Genomic DNA, 21,578 nt, shown 5'->3' on the forward strand with positions numbered 1-21,578 from the left:
ATAATGGAAATAATTCTAAAAAAAACCCATAACGGAAATGACTGACTCCATTATAAAGTCAATGAGGACAATTGAGCACCTGTGATATCCATTGTAAGACAAATCTGACAGAGCTTTGCGGCATCGGTTATGAACAAAACCGTAATGGTAATGAAAGTGTAGCCTTATATAGATACAAATCATGCAATATCTCTGTAACCTGTGGTGCCGCGTAAATTGCCATTCTTGATGGAGCGACTCAATGAAGTTACTAGTTGACTGCTGTCATTTCGTTTTTATCTCTTTTCATTGACAACCATTAATACAAATCCAAACACTCATAGTGCATTATTATATATGCAATTTATTAGACAAACAATATAGCTTCATAGGTTAATGATTAACCTACATGAATTGATCTTGTACGTAGAGCAAGCATCATGTGTAAAATAGTACAGTGATACAAGCATAAAGTGCAATATACAAAACATAACATGCGCAGATGTACAGAGTATTGCTTAGAAGAAGACATAAAGTATTTATCAAACCTACTTTGCCCACATGTCCTTAGAGGTGTTCCTTTGTATGCAATGTTTAACTCAACATGTATATCTTCCTACTTTTTTCATGGCCTCATAGACCAGCTTCGGTGAAAACCTGATAATTCACATGTGACTACATTCAATTCCAATGCCTTCCTCTAACCCAATGCCACTTTCGAAGGGCTTTAAGATAAGATATGAAGAACTGATAGGCAAAGTACTCTCACTAGAGGACCAATGGTCACCGGGAGGGTTTATTCCCATACTATAATATATAAACTCTGCAGGATAGAAGACTACATGACCACAAGTTCTCTAGAGTGATACTTTCGAACCATGTCCCTTCCTGAACCTCATTAGTGGGACAAGGAAGAGATAAATTGGTTTCAAGTACAGTCAAACCAGGATTTTTAGGTTTTCAGTGTAGATAGCCTTTACTACTGCTTGCTCTGCTTACAGAATAAGAATTACAGCACTGAGATGATGTGAACGGCACATGCAAGTCAACATTCAAGGTTTTGCCGATACAGTAAAGTTTGCCATACACACAGAACTGTTGAAATAGAACTACAAACTGGTGAAATCTCCCGAATATACAGTTGCAATTTCTTGGCCGACTAGGTAACTAGGGTTGAATTTTCTTAGCAACTGCGGGTTACCATAGAATCAAATCATAAGATTGGTATATATCTAAGATTTCAAAAAGAAATTCCAACAAGTATCAGGAATTGCAGTAACAAGAGCAAAGAAATGTTTGTGGTGGTAATACTTTAATGTACCAAATTAACTTCTTGACATTTAATACATTCATTAGAAAATAGAAATATCTGCCACCTGGCTATATAAAGATGTTATAGGTGTGGACCAGCTTATGCATTGAGTGGTGGTGAGGTACAAGTTAATGGGTCTAAAACTGAAGTGGCAGCATTCACTTGTGAAGACATAACAGGTTATGATAAGATGTCATAATCATATTAGAACTTGTCATTGACTGCATGACATTCTTGTTTTTGTGAGGTGAGGCATGTAGGAGAGAAGAACATAACCTAGCAGATAGAAAAGAATTCTGTTGGGGAAAAGTGAGCTTAATTTATTTTTCTGGTTGATGAGGAAGAGGATGTTTTGGAGACAATTGTCATGCCTTGCCTGCTTGATGAGCTAAAGCCGCCCCCTCCTGCACTGTAATCACCTCCACCACCTCCACCACCCATGGAATATCCTCCTCCATATCCACCACCTCCACCAGATCCATATTCAATTCCCCCTCCTCCATATCCACCAGCTCCTCCTCCATATCCACCAGCTCCTCCTCCGTATCCGCCAGCTCCTCCTCCGTATCCACCAGCTCCTCCAGCTCCTCCTCCATATCCTCCTCCTCCAGCTCCATATCCTCCTCCTCCAACTCCGAATCCTCCACCTCCAGTGCCAAATCCACCTCCACCTCCTCCTCCTCCTCCTCCTCCCATATTGTATGAGGTGGAACCACTGACTACAGCTGTAAAAAGAAATGTTCACATTAGTCATGAATTGCCATAAATTCCTCAAAAAACATGAAAAAAATTATTATGGTTTACTTACAGATGTTCACTGCATTTGTGATCTCTCCTGACATCCTGTAATGTAAAATGGAATAAAAAATGAGTTCTGTTATATAAAACCACAAGGGCGGTCCAGTTTATGAGATATTTAGATGACAACCACTTTACCCCCAATATACTGGACTTTATGCTCAATAACTATAGTCCATATAATCTACGATGAACAATTAATCCTAATTCAGAACTAGCTGGACTGGATATATATGGCCCATGCTTTCATGATGTGCTAAATGGTGCCATTGATATTGTTAGGTTGTATATCAAGACCCCGACATCTCGTATTTGTAAACTTGATTAATGCATGTAATGCCTAAGATACTGGATAAAATGGAAGCCCATGCCATACCTGCATTCTTCTCCTTCCAGCAGTGCTCTGTAGGTGGCAATTTCAATATCCAGAGCTAGTTTGACATTCATTAGCTCTTGGTAGTCACGCAACAGCTTAGCCAAATCTTCCTTTGCCTTTTTAAGAGCTGCCTGAAGTTCATCAAGTTTTTTCTGGGCATCTTTTAGAGCAAGTTCACCGCGTTCTTCAGCTTCTGTGATGGCGCCTTGAAGACTAGCACACTTAAAGCAAAAGATATGTATATTAAAACATATCTGTACATGTAAAATTAGGTAAAAGTATAAGTTGATTTGACTGAAGTTTCTAACAGAACTGCCAAGGGGTAAAACAGTTTTTATATGTTTGGGTACAAAATAAGTTTGAGGCTCGAATAGTTTTTTTCTATCATTTTTACCCACCTTACAGAAGAGAATAGATCTAAGACTTTATTTTAACGTAAAGGGTATCACTACTTTTACAACATGTGTATTATATGCATTGGTTATTTCCACAACTCCCATATCTTGCAATGGACCTGCCTTGTTTGATGAAAGGGGTCCCCATTCTCTGGGAGTTCTAAATGTAGGAGCTTAACCCATGAAACCTTAATGTTATATCCTTATGATCCTATCTTTAAAGGGGTTGTACCAGAATTAACTTTTATCAGCTATTCATAGGATAGCTGATAAAATTCTGAGGTCTCACCAATCCCTAGAAAGGGGGTCTGTGTCCCACTCTTTTCGTCACGGTGGCAGTAATTCTCCCACCCTCAGTGACATCACTTTGAATGTCACTGAGGGTGACATTCATGATGGACCACTACATGAAGACTGCCAGGTCTCTCCCTATACACAAACAGGAAAAAAGCTGTCATTCTGCATGCAGAGGGCGGGGAGAGGCCAACATGGCCTGCTCCCATGACTCGGAGCTCAGTTTTGAGTCAAGCTTCAATGTATATGTATTCTGAAATACCACCACTTTTCAGAAAAAAAACACCCATAGGAGCAACATTTCCTGGTCTGGGTACATGCTGCCAATGGTTCAGGCAGCACGAACCTGATGACCGAATCCCTTGCTTCTTACTTCCTGATTAGCGAAGATGAAGAAAAACAAAAGATGAGAATTGAATTAAACCAGTAAGGCAACGCCCAAGGATTTTCTTTGCAACTTTGCCTATAAATAGGATACTAGCCAAGTATTTTGGAAATAATGCCAAACTTCCTGTATATTTACTCTTTTGGTGGATATACAGTTAGAGAAAATAGGATTTTTTATATGACCACTGCTTTTACCTGTTTCTTCACGTTTTCAATTTCAGATTTCAATCTTTGAATCATACGGTTCAGATCAGCGATCTCGTTCTTGCTGCTTTTCAGAGTGCTACCGTGTTGACCTGCTGCATCTTGTAGTTGCTGGAACTATAGAGGAACATAGACATATTTAGGTAGGTAAGAGGCAATACCGGTATCAGTATATTAACATAACTATAGCATTAGTTGGAAGTATCTAAAACCACTTTAAAAAAATGAATCCGCTTCAGAAGTTAACAAGACTGTTTGGTACTTTGATGCCATTATTCAAATTCACTATTTTGTATACAATAGTTGCTCTTATAATCATGCAAGTTATGATCAAGCTAAAATAGTGATGTCCTGTATATCCTGGTAATGATGAATAAACCACAACAGTGTGCAGCATTGTTGCAAATTCTGTTATAACTTGGGTAAATGTTGCCAATGCAGAGAGACTAGTTGTATCACAATGTGTGGCCTGCTGAATTCTGCACTAGACTCTTCTAAACCTAATACCTGTTTAATATTGCCACACCCAATCGCAGCAGGATTCAACTTTGAATACACCATTTGGATAATGAAGCCCTGTAGTAGACAAGCATCTCTTTCTGTGCTTAAGGGATTCCACATGACCATATTTGCATGCGGAAAAGTCCCATGTGCAATACACGGAGAATAGAACCCATTGATTACAATGAGTTCATTCTCATCTCTCCTTTTTGCATGCGCGGTTCTCCTCCTTTGACTTAATAGCCATTTAAATCAAGGTGAGAGTGATTCCCCAGCGCATGTGAACTAGCGGTGCCTGTGCAAATATGCACAGTATTGTGCCCAGGTATGCATGCAAAGTATTCTCGTTGAGGTGTATAGAATCGAGCGTATTTTGCAATATACTCGTCTGCTGCCCCCTCTTGTATTAAACTCCCATGTCTTTATACTAATTTGTCATAAATAGGTACTGCATTTAAATAAGCTTCATACAAATCAATAGTATAGGTGAATATAAGGAACTTTGCAATATATCTTATTAGCGAAAAATGCTTCTTTCTCCACTTATCAGGATCCTTTCCTCCTGCCTTTCCCATAAACCTTTCACTCACTCACTGCTAAACTTGGTCTTGTCAAATAAGACAGACTAACAGCTCACTGACAGATCAGGTTACATGCTGCAAATAGAAGTCTATGGGGTGTTGAGGGAGGAGGAACACACATGCTGCGGCAGCTAATAGTAAGTGTTTTACTGTTTCAAAGCTCGTGGCATCACATCTACACTGCTCCCTACTTTTCTATAAAGTCTTGCATGCTGCTGTTTCTCTGGATATGACAGATAGAGGTATAATTGCATATTATCCCCTAGTTTCAGTGTATAGTATAGGAAAGAAATTGTAGAAGCTAATCTCCACCCACCAGCTCAAATTGCTAAAAAAAATACAAGCTACAAATCATATAATGGCCGGATAGAGAGCTAGTTTACTGGTGTACACATACATGGCAGTGTATTCTGATAAGTCCACTGAAAGTGTAGGCACTCTTTAAAACAACACAACTTAGTATCAATATGACAATATTGTTACCTTCATGGCATACGCAGCTTCGGCCTCTTGTTTGCTTTTCTGTGCAATATCGTCATACTGAGCCTTAACCTCAGCGATGATGCCATCAAGATCTAGCTCTCTGTTGTTATCCATGGAAAGAATGACTGACGTGTCGGCAATCTGGCCTTGAAGATCACTCATTTGCTGCAATTTAAACACAGAAGCTTAGCAGTCATCAAAGGCAAGAAAACACAACGTACAAGTACATCTTCAGTCAAATGAGCTAATCATGAAGATGGTTGGGGGGCTAATAAGCTCAGTCACAATCTACTACCGTATTTGGGATATTTATCTATTAGTCAGGGTAAACATTAGCTACAAAGAACACCATTTGCTCTGGATAACCCAACATGTCCATGCATTACACAAATAGCCCTATGATGAGCTTATTGAGTGGAACCTCTCTAACAAAAAGGGATTGTCCAACATACACAACTGATTAAATAGACAAACTTGCTTATAAAAGCAGTGAGACTTTACCGCGTTATAGAGAGTTCTTAAGAAGTCGATCTCATCAGTCAAAGTATCTACTTTGGCCTCCAGGTCCACCTTGTTCATGTACGCACCATCAACATCCTAGAAATAGTGTAACGGAAGAGGTCAATGAAGGAACGATGAACATAGCTTAGCAGAAGTCAACTATCCTAATTTCTACTATACAGCCAACTTTTGAAAGACCAACAGCATCCTCTCATGATAGTTACAATAAAATGTTTAGAATTCAAGGTAAATGACCATTTTTACATTATTCAGGCATAACTAAATTGGAAAAATCAAGAAAACGATAACAATAACAGCATCAAATGTGAACATTTTCATTTAGAGTATGTAATCATTAGAAGATACAGTGGTATAAAGTATCTGATAATTACTTAATTTTGCAAAAGCTGTTATCTAAAAATTTCTAAGTGTCCGATTGCTGGAACCCCCCCAAAATCATGAAAACGAGGGTCCCTAATCCCCTGTTCGAATGGAGCAATAGGTGAACATATGTATTGCCCCTCTATTCAAAGTCGATGGGACTAGCAGAGATAAGCTGAGTGAAGCATTAGATTTCCCTTTTACATACAGAACATGTATTAGCAGCTCAATCAAATCTTTGCAAGTAAAGTAGAACACAATATCTGTTACACATTACATAAAGGGGTTTTCCCATTACTTCAAATTGCTTCACAACCACTCTAGATTTGCTGACCAGGAACTGCAATTGGTGCAGCCAATCACTGGTCACAGCAGTGACCTTCTATGGCCAGTGATTGGCTGTAACAGTCACATGCCCTGGTCAGCTTCAACCAGGAAGGACACAGTGGTTGTGAAGCAATTTAAAGTTGTGGAAAACCCCTTTAAATCCATTTTTTCTATGTCAGTTTTGTCATTGCTCACCTTTTTAAGGACCACAAAGTCATTTTCAGCAGTTGTTCTCTTGTTGATCTCATCCTCATATCTATCAGAAAACAAAAATGTAGTATGTGTTGAGTACAATGTGTACAGAGCACTTCAACGGCATGTTAATAACTAGGAATAGCATATACATAAACTGTGTAGATGTGAATTCAAATATCAATATGCAGTAATAGTTTTACACTCCAGATACATGATATCCATCATGTAGTCTCATCGTAATAAGCTTTGTCACATATGCACCTTAACAGGCCTAAAACATTAGGTCAAGCCTAAAATAAGCACGCTTCTGTAGAGCAACTATTACTATGTCATAATGTACTACACATATTGGCCATAGAAATATAGCATGCTAGGATCGGTTTACAGCATTGACAATCAAACTATATGTAATCAGATGAATCATACTTGTTTTTGTAATCTTCTACCAAGTCTTGCATGTTTCTCAGTTCTGTATCCAGACGACTTCTGTCACTCTTTAAGGCATCTAGCTGCCGCCTCATGTTGCTGATGTAAGTTTCAAAAAGAGGTTCAAGGTTGTTTCTTTTTGAGCCACCTTTTTGGCCTTGCTCCTGTAAGAAGCTCCACTTTGTCTTTAGAACTTGATTTTGTTGCTCCAAAAATCTGACCTAGAATACACCACAATAAAGGCACACATATAATACAATGGTAAAACATCCATGTAGCATGAATACAAAAGCAATTTCAATTCTTCAATGTATTACATTACCTTGTCAATAAAGGAGGCAAATTTGTTGTTCAGGGTCTTGATCTGCTCCCTTTCTTCTGTTCTTACTTTTTGGATAGTTGGATCAATTTCCAAATTAAGAGGTGCTAGCAGGCTCTGGTTAATGGTTACTTGTTGAATTCCACCAGGTGGGCACACAGGAAAATTTGGGCCACCAAAACCTCCATCTGGGAAGCCACCTCCAGGTCCACCAAATCCTCCAGGTCCACCACCACCAAAACCCCCTCCACCTCCCATTCCACCACCACCAAAACCTCCTCCACCTCCCATTCCACCACCACCAAATCCTCCTCCACCTCCCATTCCACCACCAAATCCTCCTCCAGCTCCCCCACCAAAGCCTGCACCTAAACCACCTCCACCTGCTCCACCACCATACCCATAGCCCCCACCACCACTTCGGGAAGTAGTACTAATGGATATTCTCTTATTTCCCCCAAGGGAATAACAACTTCTAGAGCCAAAGCCACCAGAACGTCCTCCTCCACCACCCCCACCTCCACCACCTCCTGATCTAGAAACAGAAGCAGAACTGAAGCTGCTTCTTACTCCAGCACCACCACCACCACCACCACCAAAACCACCACCTCCACCTCCTCCAAGGGAAGCAGCGGTGAAGTTCCTGCTGCCTGACACAGACTTACTACCAAATGACTGGCTCCTACTCATTTTGGTAAATTGTGAGATAAAGAAAAATGCAAGAAATGAAGAAGCTGATCCACAAAAGCAGATGTCAGAGGGAAGGAGTCTTAGCCCCTCTGTGCAGAGAGGTCGTTGTCTTACCTTTTATATCATTTAATAAGTGGGTTTGGCTCCCTAGGGAATCAGAAAATCAATTTACTGTAATCATGGGCTTGGCAGGTTTAGCATGCCTGGCAGCACATCTTTTATTTTAGCTGCTTATTGGATTGATAAATTGGGACACACCTCTAAATGAACAGGGAAAAAAAGAATGCTATGAGATATTACTTCACTTGGCTTTGGGGTTATGAAATCCTTTTATGTATAAATTAGTGAACAAATCCTAGAAGAGATCTCCAGGCTACCTTTTTTTTTACTTTGTAATCAATCTGCAGATCCAGCATATTTAGAGCTGTGTTCCACCTCTTCATGTCATCCCATCAAATCTTAGGCTTCCTGCCAGATCATTAAAATGGAAATTACACTGAAAAACAAAAGCTTCTTATGAGGACTCCTTTGTATGCTACAACTATCATTATAGTAAACTAACTATTTAGTCTAAACTAGTAAATAAGCAAAATTACATTAAAGATGCACAAAAAGAGACTAAAACACAATGTGATCAAAATATGTAACATTGAACTCCATCTGTTATATAATAAATATTCCAAAAACAGCGTTGATTTATGGATTCTATAAGGACGTTCCACTCAAAACCTAATATTTGATTTGAGGATGTAATTAACTTAAAAGTGGCAAAAGTTTTAAGCTTCTACGGGAGCTGGAAAAAAAGGGAGGGGAGGTAGTTTAGCAGCGTCCAACGCTGCGAAAAGCTTACAGGTTTTTCTATATAGGCACTGGAAGGCATCCCGAGGATTTTTGCAGAGCGAGGGTTTTCCTGGGGTGTGATGTATTTGTAGCTAAAACATTGCTCCCGATTGTGTAAAAAAGGGTGAGAAACCGCGGTTGGAGAAAAATGGCCGTTCATGCAATTTATGGCGTGGCTGAGAGAAACGCAAAAACGCATACACTGATGTGAAAGAGTCCTTATGGCTACTTTCAAAGGGGCGATTGTATTTGTGGAGCATGGGATCGTTCACATGAGCGTATACTGCAGCGTATTACATGCACAACTCTTGCACGTGTAATATTCAGTGGATAGAACCCATCGATTTCAATGGATTCGTTCACATGAGCGTATTTTTTCACACAATGTGCAATCATGTGAAAAAATCTATAAAAATATACGGCATAACTTATTTTTGGTGTGTATTAATAGGTTATTAAAGAGCCTTGGAATTAAATGGGCGGGCACAAATACACAGTGAATACGCAGGAAGCATGAGCATTCACTGCGTACTTACGCACCATTTCAATAAGCCTGTCTGCTTTCTTTCTTTGCATGCCCAAAGATGCCGTGTATTTGTGTACGTAAAAACACGCTGGAGTGGCTGACAAACGTGGGTAAAGAGATTTTTGGTCAGTGTATTTTTACGATCGAAATGCGCTTACTCCTCTGTGAATGAGCCCTAATAATGACCCCCGATAGTGGCCACAGTAGTAACAGTGACCCCCATAGTGACTTCAGTAGTAACAGTGACACCGATAAGGATCTTGGTAGTAATTGTGACTTCCACAGTGGTCCTAGTAGTAATAAAGACCCCCATAATGGTAGCAGTAGTAATAAAGACCCCCATAGTGGACGCAGTAGTAACAGCGACCCCCATAGTGGCCTTAGTACTACGGTAACAGTGACCCCCATAGTGGCCCAAGTAGTAACAGTGACCCCGTTAAGGATCTTGGTAGTAATTGTAACTTCCCCAGTGGTCCTAGTAGTAACAGAGACCTCCATAATGGCCACAGTAGTAATAATGACCCCCATAGTAGACGCAGTAGTAACAGTGACCCCCATTGTGATCCCATTAGTAATAGTGACTTTCACAGTGGCCCTAGCAGTAATACTGACCTCTATAGTGAGCATAGTAGTAATAATGCCCCCCCCCCATAGTGGCCGCAGTAGTAACAGTGCTCCCAGTAGTAATAGTGACATCCCATAGTGGCCACAGTAGTAACAGTGCTCGCATAGTGGCCCCAGTAGTAATAGTGGTCCCCATAATGTCCCCAGCAGTAACAGTGACCCCTTATAGTGGCCCTAGTAGTAACAGCAATCCCTATAATGCCCCCAGCAGTAACAGTGTGCCCTATATTGGCCCCTAGTAGTAATACTGACTCCCCATAGTAGTCCGAGGGATGCCCCCTATTGGTCTCTGGCCAGGGTTTACCTACAGGCATTCCGCTCACCCTTGCCTGCAGCTCCAGTTCAGCGGCTGCTCAGTGCAGAGTCTTTGACTGCTGGCCTCTCACCTAGGCACAGAGGTCAGCGATCAAAGACTCCGCACTGCGCCGCAGGAGCCGCAGACGAGGGGAGTAGAATTCTTTTAAAGGGGTTATCCAGGCAGTGTCCACCAGGATATACCAGGGTCGATGCAGATCCCATGAAGTAGCCGATGCTCGTAATTGCACATGGGTACTGTGCTTGTATTTGTAGGCTGAGGTCCCATTGATTTCAATGAGAGCTGTGCCTGCAATTACAAGCACCAGCCACTACACAGGGTCGGAGCGGAGTCTGCCACTCCAACCCTGGTGTATCTCGGTACTGCCTGGATAACCCCTAGTTAAGGTTTAATATATGACCAGCAGGCCACTCAAAATGAAGTGGCCCACAGCAGGATTCGTCCTGCAGGCCTTGTGTTCGACATGTGTGATCAATACGTAGACAACACAGGATCCACCATTCACAATAGGCCTCTGCAGGTCACAGAACATGCCTAGAACAGTTTCCCAGACAAGTCAATGTGTCCCCTCTTGCCATTGTTCTCATTTAAGTCCTCACTAAGATTGTATGACAATACATCTATCTGTCCTTTGGATGACCAGCAGTGGATTGTCAATGTCCAAACATTGTCATTGTCTAGCATTATGGGAGCATAGTTATATGAGAGTTTGTAGCAAAGTTTGCAACTATTGTTAGGAGTATAACTATAGTGAGGTGCACAAGGTGTGGCCACACCTGAGCATTGGGGCATGAAATGGGCCAAAAAGGTACATTTGCTGCAAATGAGACCAATACCATACATGATTTATAATAGTTGGGAGCTCTTACAGATTTAACATTGGGGCTTATGAGCATAAAGTTACTTTTTGCACCATTGGAGTCCTCTTTAAAATGTTTTTGCATGCAGCATCCAATATTTTTTACAAGATTTGGCAAAGATGGTTTTCCTCTATTTTGGTAATTACGAATTCGGTGAATGATTTGGACCTTGTATTAGGGTGCAGTAGGTTATATTAGGAGGTTCCTGATTGGGACTACCCTTTATGGGGCAATTTAGTCTGCCTAGCACTAGGGCCACATATAGCATAACAATAGGGTGAGCTATAGGACTATTGATCAGTTTCTGCTTAACCTACTTAACATAAACTTTACTAAAAAAGAAGTTGCTAAACAGTGCAGAAATATATTTAACAATTGTTTTTTTTTTTAAAATATCGGCATTTTAAGAACTCATGCATTCAATGGGTGGAGTTCACCTACAAAACACAGATTTGCATAGATCAGCAACTATATAGAACAAAAGGATCTTTCATAATATTCACACGGGATAATGTAGTGATCAGCAATATGAAAACCTCACTCATCAGGTGTCTCAATATTACCCATCAATGAATCATAGTCTATAAGTATTAACCTGTTCCCTGACGCTCAAGGAACGATGCCAGCAGAACACAATGAGAACAATAACGAACTGAGATGATCCATCGATTTGCTAATAATTATACTACATGGAAACTCAAAAGGACAACAAATAATATGCAAATTATTAAATTAAACTCTAAAATTAAATGAGTTCGAGGGGACTTTAACATTTCTGATCTTTCCTTAGAATAGATCATCATTATTAGGTTGATGGAGGGCCAACTCTAAAAGCCTCCACCTATCAGTTATTGGAAGGAGTTTCCCCTTCATTATTTTTCAGGCACAGTTCCATACTTTTAATAGCCTCTGTGCCTGGTATGACAGCTGAGTACAGCTTCATACCAGGGGCGTAACTATAGAGGATGCAGGGGATGCGGTTGCACCGGGGCCCAGGAGCCTTAGGGGGCCCATAAGGCCCCTCTTCTCCATATAGGGATCCCAGTACTATGAATGAAGCGTTATAGACAGTTGGGGGTCCGTTACAGGTTTTGCATTGGGGCCCAGAAGCTTCAAGTTACGCCTCTGCTTCATACCATTAGGCCTAGTTCACATGGGCATCAGTTTAACGCTCAGATAGCCGTGCTAAAACATTGCATCTGCTAAATCGGATGAACGAAGATCATGGCTGGCTGCGGCGTCCATCATTGAAGTACTGAATTGAGTGTGCCGAAATCCCTCGGCGACATCTTACTGAAGACAACCCCGAAGACGAGAGAAGGACCCGAAATCCCTCTCTCGACTAAATTATCTATAAAAACTTCAAATACCTCACTGAAGGGAATTCCCGTGGGGATGAAGGAAGTCCCTCACTGTAGGGATGAAGATAACCCTCGCGACGGGGGGCGTCCCTTCATCCCCGCGGGGACTCTCTTCATCCTTGTGGGGATGTTAAAATGCTTCCCCTTCCATTTGCTGGCCAGCTCACATAGTCTCCCATAGGAGTCTCTGGAGCCGCCGCTATTTTGTCGTCAACATATAGGACAAGTCTATCTTTAGGCACGTCAAAAAAATTATCCATAGGAAACCATAGGTTCTTTTAGATGTGATATTTGACGGACCTACTTTGCGTCAATATGGCACTCCTATGAAAGAGGTCTTAAAGTGAGTTATCATAGCCCCTTTAAACAGCTGATCATTGGGGTGCTGAGAGACAGGGCCCCCGACTTAATAAAAAAACCATTTAAATGTCAGAAAGTATACTGCATTGTAGCTCTATAACACCTATGGAAGAACGCGTATCACAACTTTTCATGTCATTCCTCTGAATTATCTTGTAGAAATGTGCCTCCTGCTCAGTATACAGTTAGGGCCAGAAATATTTGGACAGTAACACAATTTTCGCGAGTTGGGCTCTGCATGCCACCGCATTGGATTTGAAATGAAGCCTCTACAACAGAATTCAAGTGCAGATTGTAACGTTTAATTTAAAGGGTTGAACAAAAATATCTGATAGAAAATGTAGGAATTGTACACATTTCTTTACAAACACTCCACATTTTAGGAGCTCAAAAGTAATTGGGCAAATAAACATAACCCAAACAAAATATTTTTTTTTCAATATTTTGTTGCGAATCCTTTGGAGGCAATCACTACCTTAAGTCTGGAACCCATGGACATCACCAAACGCTGGGTTTCCTCCTTCTTAATGCTTTGCCAGGCCTTTACAGCCGCAGCCTTCAGGTCTTGCTTGTTTGTGGGTCTTTCTGTCTGAAGTCTGGATTTGAGCAAGTGAAATGCATGCTCAATTGGGTTAAGATCTGGTGATTGACTTGGCCATTGCAGAATGTTCCACTTTTTTGCACTCATGAACTCCTGGGTAGCTTTGGCTGTATGCTTGGGGTCATTGTCCATCTGTACTGTGAAGCGCCGTCCGATCAACTTTGCAGCATTTGGCTGAATCTGGGCTGAAAGTATATCCCGGTACACTTCAGAATTCATCCGGCTACTCTTGTCTGCTGTTATGTCATCAATAAACACAAGTGACCCAGTGCCATTGAAAGCCATGCATGCCCATGCCATCACGTTGCCTCCACCATGTTTTACAGAGGATGTGGTGTGCCTTGGATCATGTGCCGTTCCCTTTCTTCTCCAAACTTTTTTCTTCCCATCATTCTGGTACAGGTTGATCTTTGTCTCATCTGTCCATAGAATACTTTTCCAGAACTGGGCTGGCTTCTTGAGGTGTTTTTCGGCAAATTTAACTCTGGCCTGTCTATTTTTGGAATTGATGAATAGTTTGCATCTAGATGTGAACCCTTTGTATTTACTTTCATGGAGTCTTCTCTTTACTGTTGACTTAGAGACAGATACACCTACTTCCCTGAGAGTGTTCTGGACTTCAGTTGATGTTGTGAACGGGTTCTTCTTCACCAAAGAAAGTATGCGGCGATCATCCACCACCGTTGTCTTCCGTGGACGCCCAGGCCTTTTTGAGTTCCCAAGCTCACTAGTGAATTCCTTTTTTTCTCAGAATGTACCCGACTGTTGATTTTGCTACTCCAAGCATGTCTGCTATCTCTCTGATGGATTTTTTCTTTTTTTTCAGCCTCAGGATGTTCTGCTTCACCTCAATTGAGAGTTCCTTTGACCGCATGTTGTCTGGTCACAGCAACAGCTTCCAAATCCAAAACCACACACCTGGAATCAACCCCAGACCTTTTAACTACTTAATTGATTACAGGTTAACGAGGGAGACGCCTTCTGAGTTAATTGCAGCCCTTAGAGTCCATTGTCCAATTACTTTTGGTCCCTTGAAAAAGAGGAGGCTATGCATTACAGAGCTATGATTCCTAAACCCTTTCTCCGATTTGGATGTGGAAACTCTCATATTGCAGCTGGGAGTGTGCACTTTCAGCCCATATTATATATATATAATTGTATTTCTGAACATGTTTTTGTAAACAGCTAAAATAACAAAACTTGTGTCACTGTCCAAATATTTCTGGCCCTAACTGTATCACTCTATGAGGCAGATTTACTATGGAAAATGTGCTAATTTTTGGCACAAATTGCACCAGAAACCGGTCCTACATGCTTTGCATTGTATTTCTGGTATGTTTTTGACGCTTTGCGTGCTTAAACACATGGGGGTGTTTTTGTCCTGTTTTGTCGCCATGAAAATCACTACTATGCATGAGAAAAGATAGGACTTGCTCTATCTTTCTCGCAATTAGTTTTTCCACTAGCTTAAAGGGGTTGTCTCGCGAAATCAAGTGGGGTTATACACTTCTGTATGGCCATATTAATGCACTTTGTAATATACATCGTGCATTAAATATGAGCCATACAGAAGTTATTCACTTACCTGCTCCGTTGCTAGCGTCCTCGTCTCCATGGTTCCGTCTAAATTCGCAGGCAGCTTGCTTTTTTAGACGCGCTTGCGCAGTCCGGTCTTCTCCTTTCAGCACGAGCCGCTTCAGTGTGCTCCCCGCTACAGCTCTTCTGCGCATGCGCAGACGAGCTGTCACTGCTCGGGAGCGCGCTGGAGCGGCCATTCTGTACCATCCTCTGTTAGAGGAAGGTGCAGAGCCGCCCAGCTGTCCGGAGAAGCCGTCCTGCCGTCCTGGTGTCCTGGTGTCCTGGTAAGTGATGGGCCGGGGGGGCTGTCGCTGCGGCGGGGGGGGGGCTGCCGCTGCGATGGGGGGGCTGCCGCTGCGATGGGGGGGCTGTCGCTAGGCCGGGGGAGCTGTCGCTAGGCCGGGGGGGGGGGCTGTCGCTAGGCCGGGGGAGCTGTCGCTAGGCCGGGGGGGCTGCCGCTGTGATGGGGGGGGCGCTGCGCCGGTTACCTTCTGCCTGGCGGTGGGTGACTGGTCGGCCATGTTCACTCCAGGGGTCCGGTCGGCGGCTGCGGGGCTTCTGGTTGCCATGGAGACACAGCTGGTAGCGTCTCGGGAGCGCGCACGTCGGGCTGCAGCGAGCGAAGGGAAAAGAGCCGGCGGCCATCTTGGGAAAATTTTTATAAGTTGCTGAAACGCTGGAACGGTAAGTAGAAACCAGCTAGAAAAGTCATTTACAGGGGTAATTAGTAATGTTTGCTTAATTAGGGGGACTGGGCAAAAAAAAAAATTCACTGCTTCCTCGAGACATCTCCTTTAAGTTTGAATGGTTGAAAAAAAAAAAAAAATGTTACCTGGTTTATGTGCTAACACACTCTGTAGCAGCAAGAGTATTAGCACATGCGCCCATGTGTTTAAGCTCTTAGACAGTTATTTTGCCAAGTTGAAAAGGGGCGTGACTTCATGGGAAAGGGGCACAGCTTCGTGGATATAGATGGCTTGATCTAAATTAGACTTTTCCTGTCCCTGTCTGGTAATCACTCAGTGTCACTGCTGTGGGATGCTCACACCGACATCAGTGTGCGCACCTGGGATCCTCTTTCTCTGACCTCCCCTCCTTGGTTTCACTGGAGGAGAGGGGAAGGGTGGAGGAGTCCGAGCACACACACTTTTCCCTGCAGCCGCACCGAGCGGAGGAGCAGCAGCGCTCTGAAAACCAGGAGGAGGTAAGTATATAGGTTGAAGTATATGGGTATTACTATTGTGGCTACTGTGTAAGTCACCGTTATTACTGGGCCCAGAATAGGGGACACTATTAGTAATAGTGTCTCCTATATCAGCCCCAGTAGTAATAGTATTACTAATGATGCCACTGTGGGGGTCATTATTGGTACTGAGGCCACTGTGGGGGTCATTATTACTACTGGGGCTATTATAGGGGACACTATTACTACTGAGGCAACTGTACACGTGATAGCATACCTTAAGTTGACTTAGGGTATGTTTACACATGGTGAATGTCTGCAGAGGAAATTTCCGTGGCAAATTCCGCAGCATTTCACATTCAAAAAACAGTCAAAATCCATACCATTGGTGTGTTTCGGCACCTGATTTCATACTATGTGTTGCTCCACCCTCACCTTCTCCGAAGACTTCCCGCAGATACACAGCTGATTGCCAGTCAAAATCCACACCAATGTACAGATTTTGACAGTTTTTCCGAATGCAGAAATGCTGCAGAATTTGCTCCCCGTCTTTTTTGAAACGGCCTTTTATAACGATGGAGGTAAAAATCATACGTCGTGCTAAAAAAAATCATAAGCACCTCTGTCCCGCTTTGACCCTGGAAAAATCTGACCACCTTACTCTATCACTATATTATTTGAGCACTCTGTAGTACACAGTAAGGAGGGGGTGTCAAAAAAAAGTACTGCATGGAGCATTATTCAACCTAAGGACAAGCGCTCCCAATTGGTTCACCTCAATCCAGTGAATTATTATGGTGTAAGAAAGAAGTAGTTGAAGGAGAGCTGAATAATATTGGTGTTTAGAGGATCTGCATGACAATGCATAGGGGCATACAACTCCCTAATACAGAGCAATACAACTCCTGTGCATTGCTATATAAGCTCTGCGTCTAAAGAGATTGTCTGCCTTTAAGTCTATAGGTAAAGGTAAAGTCGCCTGGTGCAAGCAACGAGTCATGACATCCCATTAAGACCTTTTCTTGGTTTGCCATTGCCTTCCCTAGTCATCTTTACTCCCTAGTAAGCTGGATACTCATTACTTTACTGAAGGATGGAAGGCTAAGTCAACCTTGAGCCAGCTACCTGAACCAATGCAGGGATTGAACTTGCAACCTTCAGGTCGTGAGCGAGAGCTTAGGACTGCATTAACATTCTGCACCACACAAGGCTCTGTAAAAGTCTATAGAACTCCATATACATTGAGGACTATATATTGAGCCATCATTATTTCTCTTGTCTGATTCAGAGGACTGCTCTTCCCTTGTTTTGCTACCATCCACTATTGGGATGTTTTAAACAGAAAAATGTGGGACATGAGAGGGCATGCAGCAGCTGTCATATATGTGTTTTCATTCATAAATTACCCTTGTTGTCGTCACATTAAAAAGTTGAGCCGTACCTAATCAACTCCATGACAGCCGGAGGCATGGCCGCCTAATTAAGTCTTTCTCTCCATAATTTATCTGCAAACAAAAAACTGTCAAGTGCCTGACAGAATGGGAGAAGCCACATGAAAGAAGACCAAGAATGCATCAAATGAAATCATTGGCAATGATTGTAGAAGGCACTAAACTGCAAAGCTGACAGAGCTCAGAGGAAGACAGTAATACATACTGATACACATCACTCATCTCTAGGGAGGCATACCCTTAGAACTTCCTGCAAACCGGCAACTTCACTCACTGATGGAACAATATGAGCGTGGATGTTCTTCACCTACCTACTGTAGACTATGTAGCGTGCCGCATGGCACTTCACTATTTGCAGAGTGAGCCTAATGCAAACAAACCAATGTTTGCACTAGGCAAATAGCATAAGCGCACTACATTGATGGCACAGTGTGCCATGAACATCGGTAATAATGTTCTTACATGCCTGCAACTAAAATAAAAGTATTAGGCCATATTTACATGGTTAGTTCTGTCCTGTTCAAAACGGACATTACTCACATGGAAAATGTACCCATTCATTTGTAGAAAACAGACATCTGAATACCACAATGCAGATCAATGGGGCTTATGCTGTCCATAGTACATGCGTAAAAAATATACGCGCAATACGGACAGAAAATAAGCCCATGTGAATGAGCCCTAAGGCAGCAAAACATAGGAATACATATGGAGGATCCAATGTCACTTAGATTTCAGCAAAGAAATGTAGCCGCACACGAAGTGCCATAACACTCGCTCCTGCGCGACATATTTGCTCAGTGCAGGAGTGTTTTTTGCATCTGTGCCAAATAGTTACGGTATTTGCGCAGGCACCACTGGGTGAGGGGAATCACCTCTACCCTGATTTAAAAGACAAATTGGCCTGGTTGGTGTTTGTGGATATGCACAGGGTTTTGCGCATACCTGTGCGTACTTATTTGTGCATTTGCACTACACCATCGACTTTTATGGGGACCTTTGGTGCGCACAAAAATAGAGCATGTCCGTTTTTTTTTTACGCGTGTGAAAAGCACGGGCAAAGGAAAAACCCTGCGAATGAACCCGTAGAAATCAATGGGTTCTAATCGCTGCGTATCACATGCGCAAATACGCCCGTGTGTCCGCCCCTAAAAGAAGAGTACATGGTACCTTTATTCTAGTAATTTAAAATTCATGTAAAGTTGTGTTACGTCGGTGCGTACACCAAGAGACTACTGTACATATACAGCTTTGCTAGATTTCACATACTGGGGCACATTTGCTACTATCTAAGGGCTTGCGTTTTTTTTTATGCTGCGATATCGCTGCGTTAAACGCAATTGTCAATGGGACTTTCCAATTTTAAAAACGCACCACAAGTTTGTGCTTTGTGATTTTTGTGCGATGCGTTTTTAACATTAGAAAGTTCCGTTGACAATCGGGTTAAAAAAAACGCAAGTGGGTAGGAGCCCTAAAAGTTAGATGATGCAAATTTAAACAGACAATCCCAAAATGCGCTAGATTCATCACAGTGGCTCATGCTGGATGGTCAATCTGTCACATTGTAAAACGGTCTAGTCTAAGTTTGTACCACCTATTAGTTGACATAGTTTATGCCAAAAATTTAAACGCAATCTGCTGCAATTTGTGGCCCAAAATAGGCCACTTGCCCTTTTCCCAAGACCACACTCTTTCTCAGACAAGTCAAAAAAGGTATCCAAAGGGGTCTCAAAGCACATAGTAAGTGCGACGCAAAGTGTGAAGGACAGCTTTCTGGCGCAATTTGCTCCAGCAAACTGTCATATTTTGAATAGTAGATCTGCCCCACTGTCTTCTTTGGGGTGGGGTCACACGAGCGTGTTTGCAACATTGCATTCCCTATGGTGTGTGCACATGTCCGTACTTTGCAGGTGCGTGCCTGCAAAGATAGGACATGCGTGAACCATTGGTGATGCACGCATTGTTTTCAATGGAGCCGTGGCTGTTGCCGGAAGCTCCATGGAAAACAATGCTCTGCCGGCACCCCTGCATTCTTTTTCAGGGAAGGGCTTTACATATAAGCCCTTCCCTGAAAAAGAAACATTTTAGTGTAAAAAAAAAATACTTACCTCTCCGCCGCTGCCGTGACCCCCCACGGACATGAAGAACACATCTGCCGCATGCAGCGGATGTTTCCTTCACCCCCGCTAGTTTAAAGAATTCCCTTCTGCTACATCTGCCACATCTGTGGCAGATGCAGCAGAGGAATCCTTAAATTCTCAACTGCAGCTGTCACACATGACAGCTGCGGTAGAGAATCCTAATGCCGGCTGAGCGCTTCAGCCAATCACAATCAGAGCTACCAGCAGGCGGGGATTTTAAATCCTCGGCTACTGATAGCTGAGAACTACAGAGCCGGGGACAGCGGCAGAAGTCGAAGCTAAGCCCCGGCAGGTGAGTATTGAATTTCCTTTTTTTTTAACACTATTTTAAATGGCTTTTCAGGCAAGGGCTTATGAAGCCCTTCCCTAAAAAAAGCCATTGACGGCTGCCGGGGCTCAGCGGTGACTTCTGCTGCTCCCCCCAGCTCTGCACTGCTGTGCTGAGCTATTAGCAAACAGGTATTTAAAATCCCGCGTGCTGGTAGCTCTGATTGTGATTGACTGAGTGCTCAGCCAATCACAATCAGAGCTATCAGCAGGCAGGGATTTTAAATCCCCGGCTGCTGATAGCTCAGAACTACAGAGTCGGGGACAGCGCCAGAAGCCGAAGCTGAGCCCCGGCAGGTGAGTATTCTTTTTTGTTTTTGTACACAATTTTAAATGGATTTTCAGGAAGGGGCTTATGAAGCCCTTCCCTAAAAAGCCATTGACGGGGATGCCGGCAGCAGGATTCTCTACCGCAGCTGTCATGTGTGACAGCTGCGGTTGAGAATTGAAGAATTCCTCTGCTGCATCTGTCACAGATGTGGCAGATGTAGCAGCAGGGAATTATTTTAACTAGCGGGGGTGAAGAAAAACATCTGCCGCATGCGGCAAATGTGCTCTTCATGCCCATGGGGGTCATGGCAGCGGCGGAGAGGTAAGTTTTTTTTTACATTTATTTTACACTAAAATGTTTCTTTTTCAGGGAACAGCTTATATGTAAAGCCCTTCCCTGAAAAACAATGCAGGGGGCCGGCAGACAACAAGCACGCAGCTGCATACACGCGTGTTTTTGCTCGTACGTAGGTGCGCACCTATGTACGCATGAAAACAAGCTCGTGTGACCCCACCCTTATGCTGGACTATTCTTCTCCTGTGGCATAGAAACCCAGAAGACTGATGGCAAAAAGAGCCCCCCTGGTCCATCTATTCTGTCCCTATATTATTTCTTTTTATTTCACCCATAGGATATATCTATGCTTATCCCAGGCATGTGTATATTCATTTACAGTTATTTTTTAACCACATCAGCTGGAATTTTGCTCCAAGCATCTACTACTCTTTCAGTAAACTAAAACATTTTCTAACATTGATTCTGATCTTCCCCCAACTAGTTTTAGATTGTGCCGCCTTGTTTTTGTGTCTAGTTTCTTATTAAAACCACTGATACTAAAGCTAATTTAAAACTTTTACATATTTAAAGGTTTTGATCATGTCCTCCCTTCTTTCCTCCAGCTGCCCATGCATCTTCTTGATGAGTCTGTGGTAGACTTGTGTTTATACATAGTAGCCAATCAGAAGAAGCAGAGCTTTAGGGGCGAGGCAA

At 42.6% G+C, this 21,578-nt stretch overlaps 1 protein-coding gene across 1 annotated transcript; it reads right to left on the minus strand.

Moving 5' to 3' along the window:
• Positions 1 to 323: 323 nt before the first annotated feature.
• On the minus strand, positions 324 to 8,254 carry LOC136582894 (keratin, type II cytoskeletal 5-like). Its single transcript, XM_066584189.1, has 9 exons — positions 7,463 to 8,254; positions 7,141 to 7,361; positions 6,715 to 6,775; positions 5,812 to 5,907; positions 5,311 to 5,475; positions 3,737 to 3,862; positions 2,466 to 2,686; positions 2,100 to 2,134; positions 324 to 2,016 (listed from the first exon to the last, which is right to left on the minus strand). The coding sequence occupies exons 1-9, from the start codon at positions 8,147 to 8,149 to the stop codon at positions 1,607 to 1,609; spliced, it is 2,022 nt and encodes a 673-aa protein (XP_066440286.1). The 5' UTR covers positions 8,150 to 8,254; the 3' UTR covers positions 324 to 1,606.
• Positions 8,255 to 21,578: the final 13,324 nt, after the last annotated feature.

The sequence above is a fragment of the Eleutherodactylus coqui genome, chromosome 1 (assembly GCF_035609145.1).
Source record: "Eleutherodactylus coqui strain aEleCoq1 chromosome 1, aEleCoq1.hap1, whole genome shotgun sequence".
NCBI classification, from domain to species: domain Eukaryota; kingdom Metazoa; phylum Chordata; class Amphibia; order Anura; family Eleutherodactylidae; genus Eleutherodactylus; species Eleutherodactylus coqui.